The sequence below is a fragment of the Cyphellophora europaea genome, assembly GCF_000365145.1.
Source record: "Cyphellophora europaea CBS 101466 unplaced genomic scaffold supercont1.4, whole genome shotgun sequence".
In the NCBI taxonomy this organism is placed as follows: Eukaryota; Fungi; Ascomycota; class Eurotiomycetes; order Chaetothyriales; family Cyphellophoraceae; genus Cyphellophora; species Cyphellophora europaea.
In genome coordinates, this window is record NW_008481810.1 from 1,973,676 (window position 1) to 1,998,709 (window position 25,034).

The window sequence follows — 25,034 nt, forward strand, 5'->3', positions numbered from 1 at the left end:
CGCTTCCGCTGCCCGCTCTCTTCTACCCGTCTTCTCCCCCCCAGCGCCGCGTTTCATCCTGCTTTTTACTTCGACACTATTCTGCCCCCCCATCTTCCTCCCTCCGTTCATCACTTCATACATTTACCTGCGCAGGTATTCCCTTGCTTGAGCCCCTCCCTCCGGCAAGCATACGTTCACTTCGTCCCTTACATTCTCACGAGAGCACCCATCGTCCCAAAACACTGCTCTTGGGAATCTTAAGTCAGAGAGAGCCCAGCCTGCTCTCCATACCCACCCTCGTTTCACCCGCGCTCGCTTCAACTGTTTGAGACAGGAGCTTCACTACGTCTGGATACGTCGCGAGGACCGGTTTCCCGCATTGCACTTGGGCCCTGTTTACATCATTGATAACTTTTCGCCTCGACCAGCTGTCACCACATATCTGTCGCCGAACGAGCTGCTGGTCTGCACGATCCGACACGAAAGCCTTACACCACCTCCTCACCTCAATCTGAGATTGACATCATCGCTATCATCATCATCCAGAAAAACTTGAACGGCAAGCTACACGTCAACACGCAGCTCCCCGCCGTCGCGTCGAGGACTACAGTCCTGCACCGTCGTCAATATGTTTCCCTCCAGTGGAGCTCCCATGGCGCAACCACAGAAGCCAGAGACGTTCATGCTGTCCAACGAAGCACAGCAAAGCCTGCCTCAAGATGCGCAAGTCGCCCTGCAGCAGGTCGACAACCTCAAATACTTTCTCATCTCCGCGCCGGTCGATTGGTCGCCCGAGTCTCTGATCCGACGCTTCCTCCTACCGACCGGCGAGTACGTCTCGTGCGTGCTATGGAACAACCTCTTCCACGTGTCTGGTACGGACATTGTCCGATGTCTGTCCTTTCGCTTCCAGGCCTTTGGCCGTCCTGTTAAGAACCCCAAGAAGTTCGAGGAGGGCATCTTTTCCGATCTAAGGAATCTGAAATCAGGCACTGACGCCTCTCTTGAGGAGCCCAAGAGCCCCTTCCTCGACTTCCTGTACAAGAACAACTGCATCCGCACTCAGAAGAAGCAGAAGGTCTTCTATTGGTATTCCGTCCCCCACGACCGTCTGTTCCTCGATGCTCTCGAGAGAGATTTGAAGAGAGAAAAGATGGGACAGGAAGCTACCACCAAGGCCGTTGCGGAGCCTGCGCTGTCTTTCGAGTTTGACTCATCGCAGTCTCTTTTTGAGCAGCTGACCAAGGCCCAGCAAGCCAGCTCTTCTTCTTTCGCAACTGCCAATGCGGGTGCCGCCTCATACTCTCAGTCAACTTCTCCTATCATGCGTGCTGCGGACTCGATGCCTCCACCACAGATGCTGCCTCAGCAAATGCCCCGATCTGTTGAACAACAGCACCAGAACATGTACGTCCAGACCTCAATGCCTGGCCAAATGCAGAACACCATGGCTGGAGGCATGATGCATCGTGAACCCGAGTACTCTCAGATGGGCCACTACGACCGTACGCACATGCGTCACACTTCCATGCCAGCTTATATGGAATACTCGCCTGCTCCGTCCTTTGTCTCGTCTCATTTCGAGGACTACAGCAACCGAGGAATGTCATACGAACCGATTACTCCTCCACAACAGGCTGTCCCTGTAGGCAGCGAGCCGGCTTACATCGCCAACGAGGACACTGGCCTGTACTCGGCTATCCCTGAAATGCATCCCATGCCATCGTACAATCCAATGTCCCAGATGCCTCCGTCGAGCATGTCTGGCCCCACCACTTACGCCAATACCAGCCGTCCTTTCGCTCCTTCCAACGTCTACTCCGTTATCGAGGGCTCTCCTACCTATAAGGCGCGGAGAAGGCGATCGTCCATCCCATCGTCGATCATGAACGCTGTGGCCGCCAACGCTGTGGCTCAAGTCACTCAGATGAAGCCCCACGCTCCTTCGCGACCAAGCGATCTACGGCGGTCAATGTCAAACTCTGTGCTGCCAATCGCGGAGGGTGACGAGTCCCAAGGGCAGTCACCTCCTGGCCTCACGCACAGCTACCCTTCTTCCGTTGTCAATCGCGAAAACGAATACTCCCGCCACACCACGCCCCTGGCTAGCCTTGAGGAGGATCCCCAGGGCACCCCTCTGGGCAACGCCGGCGAGAGCTTCCCCAGCTTTGGCGAAGATATGCACAGCTCATTCCCAGGCTCCGCAGCCGTCCGGATGGACCGTCCCGGTCCTGTGCGACGAGCACGCAGCGCTACCATGATGGAGCTAGGCATGCCATACAAATCACATTCCTGTCCAATCCCCAGCTGTGGCCGCTTGTTCAAGCGTTTGGAGCATCTCAAACGGTATGTTACTCTCCCGCGTCTTTGTTATGCAACCACATGGGTTGCAGGCAAGGGATCGGCGCTCGGAAATTACTTATGGCGCTTACTAACTCTCGGCGGCTAGACACGTGCGAACACATACCCAAGAACGTCCGTATGTTTGCCGGTACTGCAATAAGGCCTTTTCGCGGTCCGACAACCTTGCTCAGTATGTATCATCCTGGTACTCATCATTCCTCGCTTACTGATTGTTTCATTAGGCACCGCAGAACCCATGAGACCAACCAGGACGGTCAATCACTGGGGCCCACCTCCGAGGAGGATCTCGAGAACGAGGAGAACGATTTCGGATCTCTTGATGATGAACTCTCTTCACCCGAAGATATCAAGGGTCCTGAAGGCATCATTCCCGCCATGTCGACGAGCATGCCCCCGCCGTCGAGCTTAATCATGCAACCCATCCCGCAACCCATGATTACCCCAAGTCAGCTGGTGCAGCCGCAGATGCTGCAACACACGATCTAACAGCACGCATTGCTTACGGCGTTCGTTTTACGGCATTCGTGCTTGTGATTTTCTTTCAGCAACATGGCTTTGCGGGCATGCAGTGAATGAGCTTACGATTTTCCAATTTTCCTGCTTTTGAGGCGCAATCAATGTTTTCATCCCGTCTCTCTTGAGACATGTTGACCATCTCATATTTCTTTGGGGAAAAGTCAAGACACACAGAGCGAGAGATTTGGGTGACCGACCTCTGGCAACGGTCACATCCGAGCATGATGGGAGGAGATCGAGACAAGAGGCACAGACACATCAGTGGACGACATTTCAAGACCTTACGGACTCAATGCATGAGATTCTGGTCGAGATATTTGGGAAGGGTGACAAATTGGACATCCTTTGTTGAGACTTGCGAGTTTCAATACTACGGCACGCCGTTACCTTGTATATATATTAGTTTCCTTGACTCTTGGGGTATCCGGGCATCTGATATTGCGGCTCCAAGCACCTCCGTTGGGTGTTGTTGATAGATACCCGAGCAAGCTGTCTGGCCGGCGGATGAGATCGATCCAGTTGGATCCAAAATATGACTTTTGAACTTCACCTTACGTATCCTTTTCTGGCGTCCTCTGACTTTCCTGCCTACGATCGTTTCGAGCTGTTGACGTTGTAACTTCCTCTAGACTCTTTGTGCTTCGCGACCTCATCGCACCATTCCCGCGGCACATGTCTTGCCCAGGTTCTCCAACCGCCGGCTAGTTAGACATCTAGCAAGCTCGCTTCCCCCGTCCTCACTGCATCGTTCTGTCCCCCTCCCCTCCTTTGAATCTTCGCCAGTCTCGTTCTCTACCACTGGCCTTTGGTAGCCTCCAGGACTGCCTTTCCTTCACTTGTTGGCTGCCAAAGCTATACGAGCTATACGGTTTGGTTTGGTGTGAGCTGGTAGCGCTGAGGCCTTGCGGTGAACAAATGTCTGCACAGTTTCCCCCCCCCCCCCCCCCCCGGCTTCCTGGTGGTTAGCACCGGGCGGCACTTGGGGCCGGGATGTCTTACAGCATGTTCATTCGCAGTACAACTGTATCAGGCCCGGGCGCGGAGAGAGGTACTGAGGCATTACGAAGTCATGATTAAGTCCTTGAAAATGGCTCCTTTGCATGACTAGTGGTGCATGGCGGCGTTTTAGGGCTAGTTCATTCCAAACGTTCACAGGGTGTAAAGTCGGATGGCCTACCAGTGCGACCATCCCACGAAAAGCCATCGTTTCGTAATACATTGTTATAGCTACTTGGCTGGTGCGAAGGCTTTGGGCCGCCTGCTGCATCCACCTGGAGACAACGCTATCGGCTGGCACTGAAGCTTTGCCTCCCCACCGTGACACCTCGGCTGTCATCCTCCTCATCGTCTTCGCTGTCGTCCATGAAACCCGCTTCTAGTTCACGATTCAATCTGCGTTCGGGATGTAATGCGCTGCGTCCTTCCCGGATGCCGTCATCAGCACCGGCCATGCCTCGCGCGAAGGCCATATTGCGCCCAGCAAAGCGCTCCATGTTTTCACGGCGTCGGCGATTGGCCTCGCGAGGATCTGCGGCTGAATCTGTGTCCGCACGGGGAACGTCGAAGCCGATCATCGCCTCGCCTGACTCATCGTCAAGGTCAAAAGAAGAGGTGGAGGTGCGGCGGTGGGTGGTACTGCTGGGGTCGTTGGGGCGGGATGATGTGGAGGGGTCCTGGTATCGGCTGAGGGCCCAGGTGCTGGGAAAGAAGATGCGTAAAACGATGGAGTGCATGCCCCGCGAGAGAGTCTGGGGGTGGAGGAAGGCGGGAAGGCGAGAGGAGATCTGGGAGGAAGTGTGAAGTGGGAGATACTAGAAGGAGTTAGACATGACCCTCAGCGGAACAATGAAAAGCAGTCGGGTGCAATGAACAGTGCTGACTCTAGCGGTCACGCAGTGGTAGAAACAAGGGGAGGAGATGCCACACGTACTTGTCGGTAGCGCTCACGGTGGGCGCGCCATGTTGGTATGAGCAGGTGGAATAATAGCAAGTATACGCCCAATGCGATGGCTATTGGGATCAGGACCGGTAACAGCATGGGTTTTGAGGATGTCTTTTTGGCCATGGTCGAGGTGTTGTCCTGTGCCTCGGTATGGACTGGAGGGGCGCCGTGCGGTGGTATGCCGCCAGGCAGGGAGCGGAGGAGCAGGAAGGACATGCGAGGGCGTGCTTATGCTTGGTGACCGTAAGACCTCATGGCGAGATCGAAAGGTCGTTTGGGTGCAGAGGGCGGATAGAAAAGGTGTTCCTCGGTGAGTTTGGGCCGTAGCGAGGGCAGAGGGCGAAATTGGATGGCGCGCGAGTATGGCGGCACCGCGGCAGAGGGGGAGGTATGGGGATGGAGACTTGTCGCTAAAGTGTCTCTATTCGCCCTTTACTCGCGATGTAAATTCGCCGTCTGGGACGGTAGTTGGACGACCGACACGTGCTTTTTGACGTGCTCCTAACGAAGAATGCAATGCTGGACGTACAATGGTCAAGAAGGAGAGATTCGGGTGGATATGGTTGCGCTTGCATCAAGCTTCCTGGAGATGAAGAACAGGTGCGTGCGACGCCTGATTCGTGAGCCCTGCCGACGATCACGAGCTCTGGTCCCTGGAGGAGGACCCCCAGCGCAAGCGCTAGAGCCTGGTCGGCACTTATGGGGGGTGCCGCTAATCCCAATTGCGGCGTCTGGCCTCGCCAACCGCAACCTGCGCTGCAAACACCGCTTGCAGCCCATGGACGACGACCGCGACTACGCTATCCGCTGCATCCTCGCTGCACCCTTCACTCGCCTCGTGTCGTCCCTCCTTTCCACCGCTGTGAAGTACAGACTCGACCTCCTCTGCGGGAATCAGGGTTGCTGATATCATCCCGATTTTGTTGACCTCCTAACCTGTTTGCGACGCATCCGCAGCCTTGTTTCTCCTGACCCGCACGTGCGATCGAATTCCCGCCTCAAGCAAACCTGAAACCGGCAAGCAGGAGCCTATGCAAGGATAACATACATATCAAACTTCAAGAGCAAAGACTGTCACCTTATCAAGTCCCGGGTGCATCGACACCGGCCTGCACACCCTCACAGCTCCACCTCATCCCTGATATCAAAGGTCTTCAATGACTCTACAGGGCGATACACTGCGCCATTCACCTCGCCCTCAATAATGCCAACGTATCCGCAGCCTGATAGAAACGGCAGACAATCCTCCGGCAAAGGCTTCTTCAGACGAAACAAGGACAAGGATGAGCTGCCCCCAACCCCAAGCCTCAATGGGTCTACCGTTTCTGGACATTCGAAGAGAGGGTCAACAGCAGGATATCAAGATATCGCCAACGTCGGCCTCAGGCCTAGCATCACGTCTGTACCATACTCCTCCACTGCCGACTCGAGTGCTCCTGTGTCGGTAGATTTCCTCCCCCAAGAAGACCAACTTCCCGCTCAACAAACAAGCTCTTTCTCGAGGGGTTCGGACTTTCATCAGTACCCAAGATTCGAAGCCCCATCTCCACAAAATGGTGCCTCACATCCCTCGGGCCCTCGCCCGCCGCCTCATGGCACAGGAATTACAATGGCATCAAGTCAGGGAGGTGACAAGGGTGCAAGGTACCAGCAATGGGGAAAGGTCGGGAGCAGGGATGGCAATTCAGTTTACGACTCCGTATCCACCACCGACAGCTCAAACGGGCCCAGACGGTCCTTCGATGGTGCAAGCATAAAGTCAAGCGCCTCCTCCGCCACACGAGGATCGACCATTTTCTCGTCAGATAATTCGTCACGAACCGCGGTTGCCGCAAGAAATGACACCGACAACTTCTCCATACTGTCACCCTCAGGCTCGCGATTGTCCAAGATGTCAACCATGTCGGGCTGGCCTTCGCAACAGCAGGCCGCATTCAGTTCGACCACCTCTTTCAATCCTGCGGGGTTCTACCTTCCGAAGCCCGATAATGACGAAGACATCGAGAAACTCTTCATCGACTTAATGCACAAAAGAGGATGGCAGAACCTACCTGAGCAGGCTCGGCGGCAAATGCTTGCATATGCTCCAGCTAAGAAATGGACGCTTGTGCATCAAGATAAATTGACAGAATGGCAAGGAGAGCAGAAGCGACGCCAGCAGGCGCGCCAGACCGGCGTCGTCGATGGCGCGATGGCGCGACCGGATCTCGAGGGCAGCCCCGAGTGGTATGTGAAGAAGATCATGGACAATAGCATAACCACAAAGCAACTCCAGAGTCTGAGTGTCAGCTTACGCACGCAGCCCATCTCCTGGGTGAAGACCTTCATCGAAGCACAGGGCCAGATAGCCTTGACCAATGTGCTGATGAAGATCAACCGGAGGCAAGATGGTGGCCCGACTCCAGCATCTACAGCCGCGTCTAGTGAAAAAGACCTGGACAGGGAATACGACATTGTAAAGTGTCTCAAGGCTCTCATGAACAATAAATACGGGGCCGACGATGCGCTCAATCACCCCCAAGTCACTGTCGCGCTGGCAATGTGCCTCATTTCACCTCGGTTGACTACCCGAAGATTGGTATCTGAAGTCATTACCTTCCTCTGCCATTGCGGCGAGGGCCAGGGTCACCTCAAGGTTCTCCAATCGCTAGATCATCTCAAAGGCATGATTAATGAGAATGGGCGCTTCGACGCTTGGATGAGAATTGTCGAGGTCACAATCGATGGCCGCGGTAAGATGGGCAGCTTGGTTGGTGCCAGCGAAGAAGTACGAAGCGGTGGTGTTGGGATGGAGAACCTACTGATGGAGTACGCTGTGGCTACGCTCGTTCTGCTCAACTCAATGATCGATGCGCCTGAGCGAGACCTGCAGCTAAGATGTCACATTCGTGCCCAGTTCATTGCTTGCGGTGTCAAGCGGATCTTGACCAAGATGGAAGGCTTCCAGTACGATGTCATTGACAAACAGATTGAGAGGTTTCGTGAGAATGAAGCCATCGATTACGAGGATATTCTACAGCGCGAGAACAGCAGCATGGTCGACAGCGTCGAGGGCGATGTCAAGGATATGACCGACCCAGTGCAGATCACGGACGCTATCATGAGCAGGATCCAGGGAACGCGGACACAAGACTACTTCATTTCCGCCATGCAGCATCTGCTGATTCTTAGGGAGAACAACTCAGACGATCGACTGCGGATGTTCCAGCTCGTGGACTCGATGCTCAGCTATGTAGCCATGGACAGGCGCCTGCCGGACATGGACCTTAAACAGAGTCTGAACTTCACCGTCCAGAATCTACTCGACAAGTTGTACACCGATTCCGAGGCAAGGATTGCCTTTGATGAAGCCACTGAGTCAAGGCAGATCGCCGAAGCGGCGCTCGCTGAGCGAGATGAGATGGCATCGAAAGTGGCTATGGGTGCCGATGGGCTCGTGGACCGGTTGCAGAAGCACATCGACGAGCAAAGCGAGATCATCGAAATGCAGCGGCGCCAGGCAGAGTCTATGAAGTCCGAAATTGCAGAACTCCACCGACTGCGAAATCAAGAGCTGCAACGCAACGAGCTCGAGACCAGAGAGCTTTATCTCATGCTCAAGGATGCACAGGACGTTGCTGCGTCGCATGCCAAGAACGCGAATGCTGTTGGTCAGGATCCTTCTCAGATGCAGGGTATCCTCGACCGCGAGAAGCTTATGGAGCGCCTCGAACGCAATCTTGAGAGGACCAAGACTCAATTCAAGCTTGAGGGCAAAGTATGGGGCCAATCTGGTCCGTCGGAACGTTTGCGAGAGCTCCGCGAACAGATGGATGACAACCCGAATGAGGCCGACTTCCAGGAGAGAACACAGAGACAACTCACCGCCAGTGTCATGGGCAGCGTCACCCGCAGTAATGCTCATCGCTCCAGGAAACCCGTAGGCGGCAGGCCTGCACTGCCAGAGGAAGATGAGGAGGCTGACGATGAAATTGTGATCGAGAAACCACGCCTCGTGGAGATGAGCAGGCCCAAGATGGACAAGAAGCAGCACGCTAACTTGTTCGGCGAAATGGCAGCCAAAGTCAAGAAGATGGATGCCAGCGACGATGAAGGCGAGGCGGAGGGCGACGGTGTCACAACCGGTCCAACGCACCCAAGCCTTGAGTCGCAGTCGCCAAAGACGCCGCTCGACGAGACTGCCTTAGACGGCAAGTTCTCAGGACCTCCACCTCCACCTCCGCCACCAATGCCAGGCTTTACCGGACCGCCTCCGCCTCCGCCGCCTCCGCCACCTCCTCCTGGACTCGGAACGTCTGCCGGTCCGCCGCCGCCGCCTCCGCCGCCTCCGCCACCTCCACCGATTCCCGGCGCTCCTCCTCTACCTGGTCAGCAGCATGGTCATTTCTTGCCTCAACCACAGTTGTCCTCTGTCCCGATGATGAAGATGCCTTTGATGCGCCCCAAAAAGAAGCTCAAAGCTTTCCACTGGGATAAAGTCGACAGCCCCGAGATCACCGTCTGGGCCGATGCAGCCTCAATAGAAGCCAAAGAAGAGAAGTACCGTGAACTCCAGCGAAGGGGTGTGCTCGATGAAGTCGAGAAGCTGTTCTCCGCAAAAGACGTCAAGATTATTGGTGCTGTCTCTGGCAAAGCCAAGAACGAGAAGAAGCAAATTATCTCTAGCGACATGCGCAAGAATTATCACGTGGCCATGGCCAAGTTCAAGAGTGACACGTCAGACGACATTATCCGCAAGATCATCCATTGTGATCGAGATATACTGGATAACCCAGTTGTGATGGATTTCCTTCAACGAGACGACCAGTGCACAATCCCAGAGAATGTCGCCAAACTTATAGCGCCTTATAGCAAGGACTGGACTGGTCCGGACGCCGCCAGTACTGCTCGTGAGCAGGATCCGAATGAACTTACACGAGAAGACCAGATTTATCTTCAGACCGCCTACGAGCTGCATCATTACTGGAAGGCCAGAATGCGTGCTCTGGCTCTAACTCGCAGCTTTGAGCCTGAGTATGACGATATCTCCAAGAAGCTCAAGGAGGTGGTGAACGTTTCAGAGTCCATCAGAGATTCCACTTCACTCATGAGCGTACTGGCACTCATTTTGGACATTGGCAATTACATGAACGATTCAAACAAGCAGGCGACTGGCTTCAAGCTCAGTTCCCTTGCTCGTCTTGGGATGGTGAAGGATGACAAGAACGAGTCGACCTTTGCCGATCTCATTGAGCGCATCGTTCGAAATCAGTATTCCGAATGGGAAGGCTTTGTCGAGGACATATCGGGCGTTGTTGGTATCGCCAAGCTCAATGTTGACCAGCTGCGCACAGTTGCAAAGAAGTACATCGACAATATTAACAATGTACAATCTTCGCTCGACGCTGGCAACCTAAGCGACCCCAAGAAGTTTCATCCTCAAGATCGGGTGGCTCAAGTTGTGCAGCGATCGATGAAGGACGCCCGCAGAAAGGCCGAGCAACTACAAATCTATCTCGATGAAACGAGTCGGGTCTACGATGATATCATGACATACTTTGGCGAAGATTCACAGGATGAAAATGCCCGTCGTGACTTTTTCAGCAAGCTCTCCGGCTTCCTCGTGGAATGGAAGAAGTCACGAGAGAAGAACATCAGCCTAGAGGAGAGCAAGAGGCGCATCGAAGCATCACTGGCTCGCAAGAAGGCAGCGACTGCTCTTCCGAGCGCCAGCGGCACTGACTCGCCGAATAGTCCCACTGGAAGTGGCGCAATGGACTCTCTTCTCGAGAAGCTTCGAGCTGCTGGAAACCCTGGCAAAGATCAGAGAGATCGAAGACGGCGAAGAATGCTCAAAGAGAAGCACCAAGAGCGGCTGGCTAGCGGCCAGCATATACCTGATCTACCTGTTCGGGATGAGCTTGAGGAAAGCAGAGGCATCGCCAATGGGAAGAGCGAGGGCGAGGACAGCAATATTCCCGAGGGTGACGAAGAAAAGAAAGAAGAAAGTCATGTGAGTGAAAGCGAAGACGTTGCTGATCGCGCTCTTCGTGCCCTGAAGGAGATGAGTACCACGCCAGGCGATGGCGAGCTCGCCGTGAGGCGAAGAAGAGAAGGCGCGGACGAAGAGCGCAAAGCTCGGAGGATGCGGCGCCGGACACAGCAGAACAACAGCATCAGCTCTGCCAGTGGCATCGTAACACCAAGTCCCATGCAGACGGAATTCTCGTCCGACGTGAAAAGCCCAGGGAGTGGCATCTTGGAGAAGGTCGACGAGAACGATAAAGCCTCCGCGGGGATCGTCTCCACACCAACCATTGTTATCAGCCCTGAGATGCCACAGCGCGAGGCAGATGGTGCAGTAAAGGAGGATGACGCGAAGGAAGGTTCAGCTGAGCAGCCTGCGCGGGTTGACGATTGATTTTTCTTTCATTTTTGGAGCGTTCGATGCATTGCAAAGAGATGGGACCGGATTGGTGTTGGGTGTACGAAATGGTTCAAGACGATTAGGTGTACCACGAGCTGCGTTTTGAAGACAGACTGTAGCATTATCAGCGGTCGACTACGTATTGTACAGTTGGGGTGAGCACAGGGATGGATGAGGACAAGGTTGTGGCAGCATGATAATGTTGACGATGTTGGACATCGTGGATCTCGTTGCCCCCGTCGTCTTCTCTTGTTACTTGCTGCGACTTTACGAGAAATTTCGGCCCTCCAACAAGTCGTCAGTAACTCATCCTTGATTTCGACAGTGTGAATACAAGCTAGAGTGGCTGGTCCGGATGATCGAGTCCGTCAGACTCAGCGCCAGCTGACCAGCCACCCTTTTACCAATAGTGGTTTAGCGTCTTCCGAGCCACCTTGTTTTCTTCCATTCTGATTCGTTCGGGGTCTCCACTTCTATACAACGGCCTCGAAATGGGTTTGCGACACATCAATACTCCAGTGGTTGGAGTGTGGCAAGCGAAAGGCAGATGTGCGCGATGGTTGGGGAGACGGGATCCAATGTTATATGTTGTGAGGAGCAGCTGCAGGTCTTCGCTTGAGAAACCGTCGCTTGACATGACTTTGTTGCTCGCTTTCCACCACGACGACAAGTGAAGTAGACCGTTACCTGAATTTCAAACACAGACAATTCTGCAGAGCTGTCGTACTGTTCTCCCATTGAGATTTGCCCTTGATCGATTGCCATCTCGCTCAGTGCTGAGCTTCTGCCCAGACGCCCTTCCGACTCATCTCACACCCAGCTGAGCACCACGTCAAACACCAAAGCCCTCCTCCAACAATGCCTACCGCCCCATCACTTACAGCGCTGCTATTGGCACTGGCACCCCTCGCCCTCTCTCTCCCACAGCAGCAATCCGCGCAGACGGCCCAAGCAGTCAATCCCATCAACGGCCTCGCCATCCCCGCAGCCTCCTCGGCCGCATCAGCAGGCTCGGCCTCGGATTCGGAATCGGACTCGGACGCCACACCCGCCGTCACGGCCCTCTCGCAACCCTCCTCATCCCCTCAAGCCTCTTCCGCCTCCGATTCCGACTCCGAGGACATCAGCACAATCACCGCCCCAGCCTCTCTCCCCTCCGACACCGCCGCCGCCTCCTCATCAGAAGAACCTCCCAACACAGACCCCAACATCCTCATCTGGACGGACACGGCGCAAAACACCGTCGTCACCATGACGCGCTCTACCACCAGCTTCATCCCCATCCCCACGATGCAGGTGCCGCCCGGCTCGAGCGACGTCGACGTCGTGACCGCGACGGTTGAGGGCGCGGATGGGAAACCGACGCCGACGCACGATGTCGATACCTTTGTGCAGGGGTATACGGGGGGCGCGGCGTCGGGGAGATGGAGTTGGGGTGGGGGCGAGGGGAGAGTTTGGTGGATGTTGGGCGTGGCGGCTGTGATGGGGGTTGTGCTGTGAGAAATGGAAGGGGGGGTTGAGGCGATGTGTTGTTGATGATTTCTTGGGTGGACGAACTATTAATGACTTACTCATGGAATTTTTGCGTTATGAGATATGGAATACGCGGAATTGAGGGGGTGGCTACGTGGTAACGATGGCAGGGCGAATGAAGTTACAACTTACGAGATATATGTGCCAAAAGGAGACCAGGGATAATGGGCGACATATATTGGCTGGGGCCCCAGTTGGTTCTCGGGGTTGATTAGATCTTGTATTATATGGACAAAATAGTGAAGCTTCATCGTTTGGCAATTGACACCTCTCATTGAGTGTAGAAAGGATAATGTCGACTAGGATTTGGGTGTGGGCGCGGCTACCCGGTTCTCGTGTATCCCGCTTCCAATATAAATGTTGCGGCCAAATTCAGGTACACAATCTCAGAAGCTTGCTCAACCTGATCTCATACTCACTGGCTCGGTGGCTTGCTATATCAAGGATCATCTCGAGAGCGATGCGCGTCGCTGTCGCTGTTCCGCTTCGCGGTTTTGTTTGTACGGAGTCTCAGTTTGACGAAGCTGTTTTGGGGGCGGGTTTCGCGCAGTCGCCGTTTGCGGCAGAATGGCAGACAAGCTCGAGCTTTGGATTGACTGGTGCGTTCGTAAGCTAGCACGCTAACATACGTGCGGATTTGATGGCGATTAGCGAGTTCCGACCCGTTCACGCTTGCGCAGACGGGGCCTTGGACGCGTTGCGGTTGTCTAGGCAGTAAACCTAGCTGTAAGATCTGTGGTCGCTGTACACAAAATTTACGCCTTGCTCTTTCTACCTTTCACCAAGTGCACGCCAGGAAATATTCTCTTTTGGTGTTTTAACGCCGACATAGACTCTGTCGGTGGTACAATGTGTGCACAGGCTCGCATCAATTCTGGCAGAAGTTCGGATGCCCCAATCCGTACGATGATCGTCGCCAATTGCGAACGATCGCGAGCTGCACTTGATCGTAATCAAAATCGATCGTCAGCGAGCAGTCGACTCCGATTCGTACGATCGGTCGGGCAGAGGCTGCTCTATGGGCTCTTTTCGGTGTCCAACTTACCGTGTTTGTCGTCGGTTACCTGATCAGATCGGGCTCGCGTAAGATGAAGATGTGGCTGCCACAAATCGTCGCATCCCGATGGAAGACGGCTAAAGTCGAACATGGGAGTTGCATAATGCCTTTGACGATTACTATACTACGTCTTGCCGTTGAGAAGCAAGGGCTCCGACGAGAGGCAAATGTAAGATTATAAAGCGCGCGTTTGAAGGCGAAAGCCAGATAAGCGGATACGTACTCCGTAGATACCATGTTGCAACCTGATGCAGTTTAATCAGGCGTTGAGGTCGCGGATATCGGCTTGCCGGGACCGCCGTAAGTGTGGCTTCCGGGCCGGAAAAAAGCTGGCGGGTGCAAAGTCGCTACCCACGGTGTCAATATTTAGCAATTCTGCCGCGCGGTGACTTTATGCTTGGGCGCCGAATGACTGGATATGTCTCACTCTGAACGACAAAGGCACTGTTCATGCTGTCGTATGACGAAACATGGTCACGAAAATAATGGTGGTGGTGTGTGGGTGACAGAGCGCTGGCCCGCTAGGCCGAAACAAGACATTGGGCAGTGCAGTGTTTTGCTGATTTTGAGCTTTTCTGGAACCTGCCCCTGGGATTAACCCTGAACAAACCCGGAAACCCGCTGATCGCTGTCAACATGTCCTAGTTGGTATTCCGGACAATACTGTATGAGTGCCCATTGATTAGAGTTGACCTTGGCCGCGTCACTCCATCAAAAACGACCGAACAAGGAGCGACTTCGTCGATCACTACACAGCGCATTTACTGTACTGCTACTGAGTACTGTCGCGACGCGCCGAGGAAAAGTACGGAGACCCAAGCCCACGTGGCTCTATTGGAATAATTGGGTGGAGATGAAAGGAGCAGGAGCGTGTGGGAGCCGCTGCTGCCGTGACCCAAGCAAGAGAGTGGCTTGCGTAGGACGTCCCCAATGCATTTCGCTCTGCGCATGTGAAGGTCGGCAGGGGTCGCCCTTACAACAACTATCGCACAGGAGCGCCATCCCCTGCGAGGGGTCTCATGTTGCATTCGATTGCTGACAAGCCTCGCTCAAGTGCTTCAGATCGGGAAAGCCGCGCATCGAGCTACATTTGGGGAGGCTCTGCCTGCTCTTAGCGATGGCCAGGCTGATCACGCCGCCAGCTCTCGAATGGCGTGCTGAGTGGTCTATTTGGGCCATGACAGTCGATAGCGTGGCGATGTTCACACGCTTATCTTTAAATGAAAAGTGGCCTAGTTGGAAATGAAGCCGAGGCCCTCGTTGAGCCTGGCGTCAGTTCAAGGATTACTGAGAATATCTGCTCAATGTGCCACCCGAGTAAGGAGCAGTTACTGTGTATAATGATCATGTGGATCGGTGGACCGTTGCTGTTCGGTCATGTTTCGGAACTACGATTTCCCACGCCTGATACACCGTAATCCTGGTGTCTCGCAACTGTTGAGTATTTGCGTCGCCAACGATCAGCGACGTAGGAAACAGGCGTCGGTGAGTGATAATATCTGGTGGGAAGGACAATGGCCTTGGGAACAAGTCCCAGGGAAGGCAGTAAATTTAGCACTGCCTGCCTGTACGTGTTCTCCGTACCAAGATCCTTATCAGTTGACTTGTAGTCTGTTGAACAGCCACGCGTGGATGTGATTGGCAGAGGTTCTGCCGAAAATTTGAACCTGGGATTCGTGGCACTAACATGTGTTTCCGGCTGCCCATCTAGCGATGCCAAAGCTTGACCAAGCCACAAGGCGACCCGGAAGTCTCTGACAAAGGCTCAGATGGAGTTTGCTCCCGGCCCCAGGGAAAAGTCTACGTACCCATGAAACACATGGTTTGGTGCTTAGTGGACTCACCACTTTCATCCTCGACTTCAGGTCGACAACACCGATAATGTATGTAGATAGAAGTGCTCGGGGGACTGTTGTCCGTAATCGCATCGAGTGCCTCAAGGATCCTCGCTTGACAAAGCGCGATTAACGTAGCGAGGCGAGGCGAATTTCTAGCGTCCCTGGCTGGAGCACGGCTAATTATCACCTCAGACGCCGCCCAGATAAGGCGTATGGAGCATGCGCCAGCAAATCCATAGTGCTGGGAGATCTTCCGCCTTCGAACTTTGTCAGGGGCAAGGCTCATATCGGCATCCATGCACATGTCAGGGGGGCGCACAAAGAAACCAAGCCAGGCATTTGTTGTGTTGAGATCTTCAGCCTTACAAACGATGGCGCACAGTGCCGTCCGCGCAGACTTTGTCCTTCCCGTTCCCGCCGGTCTCAGATTTTCTCGGCTCGCCTTGGCCGTAACCCGCATTGGTTAGTCCCTTGGCACGCATCAGACGTCACCTCTTGTGATCTGGCGGCTACCACAAACTCTGGAGGATCCATTGGTTGGCTTCCTCAAACAGCCTGAGTTTTCTGTATGCCGCTGTCGACTCACGCATCCCCTGTACCGTGCTAGGATGTACTTCCCATCGGTCCGGCTACCTGGTCATCATCGAAGCCATGCCCAGCCTTGCCGCCCTCGAGCTAGGATACTCGACCTTCCCGACTTGTGCGGCTGTGGCTGGACCGGTCACATCGGAAATCCATCTTCTCAACACTGCTATCCACATTGGGAGTTGGCTCGACCAAATTGGATCCTTGTGAGACGGTTCGAGCGAAGCAGACCCTTCACGTGGCCATCATCTGCAGGCTACAACGCCACTAGGTGGGTCTCAGGTTTGGCTCTAAACGGTATCGTTCTTTCCACAGTCCTGCTGTCACAGGATTTGGCGCCTCCATATTCAAGTGAAATCTTTTATACTGGTCAAACAGGGTTTCGGAGCCCGTTCCCACCATCTTGGTCCTGGGACTGGCTGAAGGCGACACCCGACCGATACCAGAGCATTGTCTCCTGACGGCTCTGGTGAAGCACTGCCTCCTATTGCTGCTATTGATTCATGGCAGTCTTTAGTGCCCCGGAACCTGACAATCTTTTTACGGCCTGTTATCCGTTCTTGTTACCGATCCCAGCAAAATGCTTTTAGGGCCCCTGCTCTTGCTATGTGGTCATTTGGCCATAGCCCCCGTCCTGTACCAACCTTAGAAATTTCGATGGGTCCTGCAGCAGACGGCCCTCAAGGACCCGCAAATGATCCCTGTTGGCACGTTGGTGTCTGCACACCAGATGTTGGGAGACCCTCCCTGCTTATCGTGGCTCTGCGTGAAACCGCACAGATACTTCGCTACGGAGCAAAATGACCGGCGCCCGCCACTCTCAGGCCTGGAATTGCCGACACAAGCGACCCAGTGCAGATACGAGGGTTCTCGATTCTGCCAACCTGCATGATGGCTGACCCTACTCAGCTACCCGAGTGATTTCCCTCCTCACCCGGTCACTGGGAGTCATCTGGGTGTGGATCATCCTTCTATCAATAGACCCAGGAGCCCAGCTGTCAATGCGCCTCGCCCGCATACTGCTGCACTGTCTTCTCTCTACACTCCAGTTCTTCCCCTCCTCCCCATACTTCCGGATTCTTTCTCTCACGCGTCCACGAGCCCATGTGTTGATCAGTCAATTTACAAGCGGCACTGCAAGGTTGCACACTTTCGTTTTACATCGTCAATCGTTCTGGTCTTTCGTTAACATCTTCCGGCGACCATCGCCGCCCAGAATGGGACCATTCGTTCTGGTATTGTCGGCGTTCCTCTCTCTTTCACATGCCGCGCGGTACGATCCATCGTTGGAGCAGTACAATCTCAATCAGAACAAAACAGCCACCCACCCCCTGGAGTATTGGGGTCAACGAACCATCGATGAGCCGGATCATGTCTATTTCCCTTCACCAGACAACTGGCGGTACGTCATTCCATACCATCCTGCCCCCCCGGGTATTCCTGGGCCTGTAACATCTGGGGTGAAGGTGCCCTGTGTCCTGCTGGTTACCGCCCTCGGAGCACGTGCAACGCCTATCGGTACGATGTGCTCTACCGATATGGTTACCATAGCAGTTGACGCATACAATACTATCTCTCCCAGAGATCCATGACATATCATACCTGATACATCAACTAACTGACTATAGCTTTCCTTTCTACACAATCTTCATCGACCGATGGGTGAACGGCGATCCTACGAATGATAACATTAACGGCACATCCTTTGAACATGATACAAACTCCAACCAGATGCGTCATGGTGGCGACTTACAGGTAAGTGCCGGCCTACACAAGCGAGATCATGGTCGCTGACTAGAATACCACAGGGCCTCATCGACTCGCTCGACTATATGCAAGGCCTTGGCATCAAAGGCCTGTACATCGCTGGCTCCCCTTTCATGAACCAGCCTTGGGGTTATGATCAATACAGCCCGGTCGATCTCAGTCTAATGGACATGCACTTTGGCAACATTGCCATGTGGCGACGCATGATCGATGCCATGCATGCGCGCGACATGTATGTTGTACTAGACAACGTCTTCGCCACCCTGGGTGACTTGATCGGCTTTCAAGGATACCTGAACGAGACTGCGCCGTTCCTTACAGAAGAACACAAGGTCATGTATAAGTCCGACAGACACTATGTAGACTTTGAATTCGGCAACTCCTACAACGAAACCTGCGAGTACCCAAAATTCTGGAACGAGACTGGCTTCCCTGTGGACCAATATGTCGTCGACATGTTCAAAGGATGTTATGACTCCGAGTTCGATCAATTTGGCGACACCGAAGCTTTTGGTGTATTCCCCGACTACCGTCGTCAACTGTCTAAGTTCGCCTCCGTCCAGGACCGCTTGCGCGAGTGGCATACGCCCACGCGAGAGAAGATCCAGAACTTCTATTGTATGGCTATCGCTCAACTGGACTTTGATGGCTATCGGTACGACAAAGCTCAGCAAGCGACTGTCGAAGCTGTTGGCTTCATGAACGAGGCCATGCGAACCTGTGCTCGTCGCTTCGGCAAGCAGAACTTCTTCATCAGCGGTGAGATCACTGGCGGTAACGATTTCGGGTCACTTTACCTAGGTCGTGGTCGTCAACCTGACCAGCGTCCCGAAAACTTGACTCAGGCCGTCACGCTCACGAATGAGTCCTCCGATGACTATTTCCTGCGAACACCTGAGTTAGCCGGACTTGATGCTGGCGCCTTCCATTACAGTTTATACCGTTCGCTCACGCGCTTTCTGGGTATGGACGGTAATCTCGAGGCCGGCTACGATGTACCTCGGAATTGGGTTGACATGCATAATACCTTCATGCTCACGAACGACCTCGTGAATCCCAACACGGGCAAGTTTGACCCACGGCATATGTATGGCGTCACAAATCAAGATGTGTTTCGGTGGCCTGCCATCGCCAATGGCACACAGCGTCAGTTACTCGGTCATTTTATTACGACAATTCATATGCCCGGTATCCCGATGCTATTGTGGGGTGAAGAGCAAGCTTTCTATGTTCTGGATAGCACTGCCAGCAACTATATCTTCGGACGCCAGGCTATGAGTTCAGCTTCGGCATGGCAATCGCATGGTTGCTATTCTCTCGATTCAACACAATACTTCAAAATGCCTTGGGATAAGGCCAGGGATGGTTGCAACGATGACACAGTGAGTTACGACCATCGGGATCCATCTCATCCTATGCACAATATCCTCAAGCATATGCACCAGCTTCGCGAAGCTTTTCCGGTCCTCAACGATGGCTACTGGCTCCAGCAGCTCAGCAACCAAACGGATCAGGTCGTCTATCCTGGTAGTTCTGGAGTCGAGACCGAGACCGGCCTGTGGTCTGTCATGCGATCCCAATTTGAAGGTGTTCAGGACATCGATCCAAACCCGGTATGGCTAGTCTACTCGAACCTCAACGACACTAAGACCTACGAATTCGACTGCAGCAACAACGACACCAACCTGAACATAACCGCGCTGCTTGCACCGTACCCGAGCGGCACGACAGTGAAGAACCTATTCCACCCGTACGACGAGCATACTCTAGAAGACAGTAGTCGATCACTGGGCTTCAACGGGAGCACAAGACCAAATGGCTGCATCCCCAGACTCGAATTGCCTGCATACGGCTGGAAAGCCTATGTGCCAACTGACTCCTGGGTTGGGCCGCGCCCTATGATCACGAGGTTCTCCCCTGGACATGACACACGGCTGCAATCTACCACGGGACCAAACGGCACAGAATCAGTTGATATCGAGCTGCAGTTCTCGACAGAGATGGATTGCGATTCAGTCACAAACAGCATCGTATTCAACTCGACTACCGAGCAAGGTCGTTCTCCCACTATCGATCAAGGCAGCATCCAGTGTAGAAACGTTGATGATGCTGGTGAAGCCAACCTTGTGGGACAGATTCTTTCCGCATGGTCCTGGTCCGCGACACTTAATGATGTTCAGAACGGTGTTCATCGCCTGACAGTTCGCAATGCCAGCTCCGAGAATGGTGACGTTACAAACGCGAACGACCACTTTCTGTTCCGCATTGGCCAGGCCAACAATCCGATCGTTTTCCCCAGATCGGCCAACTACTCCCGCACGCTGCTATCTCAGGACGGCGATCGCCTCATGGTAAATCACTCCGCTGCCGGTGCGGACCTTTGGCGATACTCGACCAATTTTGATACCAGTTTTTCGGAGTGGATGCCTTATGAAGGCGGCATAGTCGAGATCGAGAAGCAGCCCTGGTCCGGCACGAAGCTGCAGGCCTGGGAGGGCGAGCACGTTCGCGTCGAGTACTTCTCCCGACTCGGTGGAAGCAGCGACCATATTCAGCAGGGTGACACCGGTGTCAAGCACGCCAGGAGATTCCCACATGTTTTCTTGAATGGACCGTACAATCAGTATGGCTACGATGCTGGCTTGAACAACGAAATGAAACTCACTGGCGACGCCGAATGGAGCCACCATTGGATGGTTGAATGGAATCCTCATGGCGCTCTAGCTCAGATCAACGTCTGGGGTATCAATCCCGATGGCAAGCCCGACCAGACCTTCGTCATGGGCGACATTGACGGAGATTCCATTCTCGATCGACTTCCTCCGAGCTCGTTGTCAGACCTCGTGCTCAACGTCACTACAGCTCCTCCGAAACCTTACCTTGGCTGGCGTTTCACTGTCCACGATGGTTCGCTCCGTTTCTCTATTCTCCCATCCGGCAACATGTGGTCCCAGCTGATCGTCTATATACTACTGTGGATCGTTCCGGTTCTCACCGCAGCGGTATCTTGCTGGCTCTACATGCAGTCCTTCTATGGCGTCAAATACAATAAAATAGGCGTCAGTGAAAAAGGTGGCCTTATTCCGATGGCTATCAAGAGACCTTTCAAGAGACTTGCCAGCCATGAGCCGGATGAGCAGCCTCGACTCCTGGCCAAACTTAAACGAAAGTCACCGAACTTTCTGCAAACCAAGGACACCGTCCTTGAGACTGGAGGTCGCCGAAGAACTGTGCTTATCGCCACTATGGAATACGACATCGAGGACTGGGCCATCAAGATCAAAATTGGTGGCCTTGGTGTGATGGCTCAACTGATGGGAAAGAACCTGAGCCATCAGGACTTGATCTGGGTTGTACCTTGTGTCGGAGGTGTTGACTACCCCGAGGACACCCGTGCTGACCCAATGACTGTTACTATCATGAATGTGGAGTACGAGGTCAAGGTTCAGTATCATAAGCTCCGGAACATCACTTATGTGCTTCTCGATGCACCTGTTTTCCGCCAGCAGACGAAATCGGAGCCATACCCTGCCCGCATGGACGACATGGAGTCAGCTATCTACTACTCCGCGTGGAACCAGTGCATTGCTCAGGCTCTCAAACGCTTCCCAATCGACCTTTACCACATCAACGATTACCACGGATCTGTTGCGCCTCTTTACCTACTGCCTCGCTCAATTCCGGCTGCGCTATCTCTCCACAACGCCGAGTTCCAGGGTCTCTGGCCTATGCGTAACCGCAAAGAGCGAGAAGAAGTGTGCAGCGTCTTCAATCTCCCTCAAGAGGTAGTCCAGCAGTTCGTTCAATTTGGAGAGGTATTCAATTTGTTGCATGCGGGAGCCTCCTACTTACGAGTCTTCCAAGAAGGTTTCGGCTCCGTCGGTGTATCTAAGAAGTATGGTGCAAGAAGTTTTGCAAGATATCCCATCTTCTGGGGTCTCAAAAAGGTTGGCGCGCTGCCCAACCCAGATCCATCTGATACCGGTGAATGGGACAAGAAGCTGCCCAGGGAGGAAGATATCCGTGTTGATCCCGAATTCGAGGCAGCGAGGCCAGAACTCAAGCGGCAAGCCCAAGAGTGGGCTGGCCTGGAGCAGAACCCCTATGCTGAGCTCTTTGTCTTCGTTGGACGTTGGAGTATGCAAAAGGGTGTTGACCTCATTGCTGACGTTTTCCCGGCCGTCTTGGAATCCAAGCCTAACGTGCAGCTTATTTGTATCGGCCCGGTCATTGATCTCTATGGCAAATTTGCTGCGCTGAAGCTTGCACGGCTGATGAAGCTCTATCCTGGCCGGGTGTACAGTAAGCCTGAGTTCACAGCTCTACCTCCTTACATCTTCTCAGGTGCCGAGTTCGCTCTGATCCCGTCCCGAGATGAGCCTTTTGGCCTTGTTGCTGTTGAGTTCGGTCGCAAGGGTGCACTAGGTGTGGGCGCTCGAGTCGGTGGTCTTGGTCAGATGCCTGGTTGGTGGTACACCATCGAATCCACCACAAGCCAGCACCTTACTAAGCAATTTCAAATGGCCATCGAGGAAGCATTGAGCTCCAAGACTGATGTGAGAGCCATGATGAGAGCACGATCCGCGAAGCAGCGTTTCCCCGTGGCCCAGTGGGTAGAGGACCTGGAAATTCTCCAGTCCACCGCCATCCGAATTCACGACAAGGTCGAGGCCAACAAGAGGCATTCAGCGACGGAAGGCTTCATGTTCCCTCACTCTGGTGCTGCATCACCAGGATATGGACCAAGCGGAGCCAATACGCCAAGTGGTGCGCGGACGCCTGCGCTGCACTCTCGCAACAGCTCTTATTCTGTCAGTCTACACTCTTTGGGTGCAAAGCTGCGAGGTCTGGCGGGCCAGCATACCGAGACTACTCCCGAAAAGCCTGTATCTGGCCTCAAGCGGCAAGTATCCTTGGGATCTCGCCGGGGACCGGGACATATCACAGCTGTCGATAGTCACGATGGACCAGCGGCGAACCACACCGTGCTGCCCACTATTCCAGACTTTGCCGGCGACAATACTGGCCGTCTCGGCCCGACGAGTTACTACGACGACGATGTGAGCGACGCCAGCGACAGGAGTGACGATGACGAGCCGATGAGCATGCCTACCCGCGCCAGGCCTGGGGCCCAACACCGGAATCAGGACTTGGATTTTGGCTTCGGCGGCCCAAGATCGCCGCCTTTGCCGGGTACTCCTGGGAGTCCAGGTTTTCCCGATGCGCATGCCGGACTCCTCGCACCGCCTCCAGCTCTATTCTCGGAGTCGAACAATAACCGCCTGTCTGCGACACCTTCTATGCTCTCTATTGACACGGTCGTGGGCGAAAAGACGGACTACAAGCTGCAGAAAGTTGATCCCTTCTTCACGGATTCCAATGGCAAGTACTACGACGAGTTTGAGAAGAAGCTTGAGGGTCTCTCAGCGAGTAACAGTACCACCGCAGGATTTGCCATCGAGGAGTTCTTGATCAAATCTGAAAAGCATTGGTTTGACGACTACCGCAATGCCAAACTCGGCCGCCACCACATCTACTCGGCACGCAACAGCTTCCAGGCCAGTCGTCCCGGATCCATTGCTCCCACGGACGATCGCGATCAATCGAAGGAGGATATGGCTATTTCAAATTCTCTCAACGACGAGTTTCTCTTGGGCAATGATTATGTTCCTCCCACCGGCCTGCGGAAGTACATGCAGATGAAGATCGGTGACTGGCCTGCCTATGCTTTCCTGATGGCCTTTGGCCAGATCATCTCAGCCAACAGTTACCAAATAACGCTCCTGACGGGCGAGGTCGGTCAACAAGCTTCGAAGCTGTACGTCATTGCCTCGATCTATCTGGCAACATCCATCATGTGGTGGTATCTGTTCCGTCGCCTGCCATCCCTCTACAGCTTGTCGCTGCCGTGGCTTTTCTACGGCCTGGCGTTCATCCTTATTGGCACTGCTCACTATGCTTCCTCGGCGGATCAGCGTGGCTGGATCCAGAATGTTGGTGCAGCTTTCTATGCCACCGCATCTTCCTCGGGCAGCATTTTCTTCGCGCTGAACTTCGGTGACGAAGGTGGTGCTCATGTCAAGTCCTGGGTTTTCCGCGCCTGCACCATTCAAGGCACACAGCAGATCTACATTGTGGCACTCTGGTACTGGGGCAGCATCATCAGCAAGCGGACACAAGACGGCATCTTGGTGGCTGACGACCCGATCTCGTCTACCTGGCGCATCACAGCTATCACTCTCCCGATCGCGATACTCCTCTGGACGGTTGGACTCCTCATGTTTTTCGGGCTACCCAACTACTACCGCCAGACTCCAGGCAAGATGCCCAGCTTCTATAGATCGATGGCACGCCGCAAGATTGTGCTGTGGTTCTTCGTCACCGTGCTCATCCAGAATTTCTTCCTGTCCGCCCCATATGGCCGTAATTGGAGCTTCCTCTTCAGCAGCAATCACGCGCCCACCTACGCCGTCCTACTTCTGGTAGTCCTCTTCTTCATCGGCGTCTGGGCCGGCTTCCTCTGGCTCTTCGGCCACTTGAGTAAGTCGCACTCATGGATCCTGCCTCTTTTCGCCATCGGCCTGGGAGCTCCCAGATGGGCGCAGATCTGGTGGGGTACATCCGGGCTTGGGCTGTGGCTTCCTTGGGCCGGCGGCTATACTTCATCCGCCCTGCTGTCCCGCGCGGTGTGGTTGTGGCTGGGCACGCTCGATGCCATTCAGGGCGTGGGCCTAGGCATGATTCTCCTCGGCACGCTCACTCGCGTGCACGTGGCCTTCACCCTCATCTCGGCCCAGGTCTTGGGCTCCATAGCCACGATCGTGGCACGAGCCTGCGCACCCAACAGGCTCGGTCCCGGCCCTATCAGCCCGGATATCACCGGTGGAGTCAGTGCTCTCTGGCAGGCGTGGTTCTGGATCGGCCTGATCATGAACCTGCTCATCTGTGTAGGGTTCTACAAGTTCTACCGCAAGGAACAGCTGCAGAAGCCGTAAAAGTCTGCGGCTTGAAGAGTCAAGGTCACGACGACTTTTGTTTTATATA

The 25,034-nt window shown here is 54.2% G+C and overlaps 5 protein-coding genes across 5 annotated transcripts; 4 read left to right on the forward strand and 1 right to left on the reverse strand.

Annotated features, from left to right (window-relative positions):
- Positions 1-610: 610 nt before the first annotated feature.
- Positions 611-2,832, forward strand: HMPREF1541_04981 (uncharacterized protein; the record flags this gene model as incomplete). Its single annotated transcript, XM_008719323.1, has 3 exons — positions 611-2,328; positions 2,432-2,515; positions 2,568-2,832. 3 exons carry the CDS (start codon positions 611-613, stop codon positions 2,830-2,832), a joined length of 2,067 nt encoding a protein of 688 aa, XP_008717545.1.
- A 1,313-nt stretch (positions 2,833-4,145) lies between these two features.
- Positions 4,146-4,927, reverse strand: HMPREF1541_04982 (uncharacterized protein; the record flags this gene model as incomplete). Its single annotated transcript, XM_008719324.1, has 2 exons — positions 4,146-4,673; positions 4,793-4,927. The coding sequence occupies 2 exons, from the start codon at positions 4,925-4,927 to the stop codon at positions 4,146-4,148; spliced, it is 663 nt and encodes a 220-aa protein (XP_008717546.1).
- Positions 4,928-6,008: 1,081 nt separating this feature from the next.
- Positions 6,009-11,204, forward strand: HMPREF1541_04983 (uncharacterized protein; the record flags this gene model as incomplete). Its single annotated transcript, XM_008719325.1, has 1 exon — positions 6,009-11,204. One exon carries the CDS (start codon positions 6,009-6,011, stop codon positions 11,202-11,204), a length of 5,196 nt encoding a protein of 1,731 aa, XP_008717547.1.
- An 864-nt stretch (positions 11,205-12,068) lies between these two features.
- On the forward strand, positions 12,069-12,710 carry HMPREF1541_04984 (uncharacterized protein; the record flags this gene model as incomplete). Its single annotated transcript, XM_008719326.1, has 1 exon — positions 12,069-12,710. The coding sequence occupies one exon, from the start codon at positions 12,069-12,071 to the stop codon at positions 12,708-12,710; it is 642 nt and encodes a 213-aa protein (XP_008717548.1).
- Positions 12,711-17,440: 4,730 nt separating this feature from the next.
- Positions 17,441-24,985, forward strand: HMPREF1541_04985 (uncharacterized protein; the record flags this gene model as incomplete). The annotated part of the gene is made up of 3 exons (XM_008719327.1): positions 17,441-17,625; positions 17,852-17,978; positions 18,032-24,985. The coding sequence occupies 3 exons, from the start codon at positions 17,441-17,443 to the stop codon at positions 24,983-24,985; spliced, it is 7,266 nt and encodes a 2,421-aa protein (XP_008717549.1).
- Between the last annotated feature and the right edge of the window lie 49 nt (positions 24,986-25,034).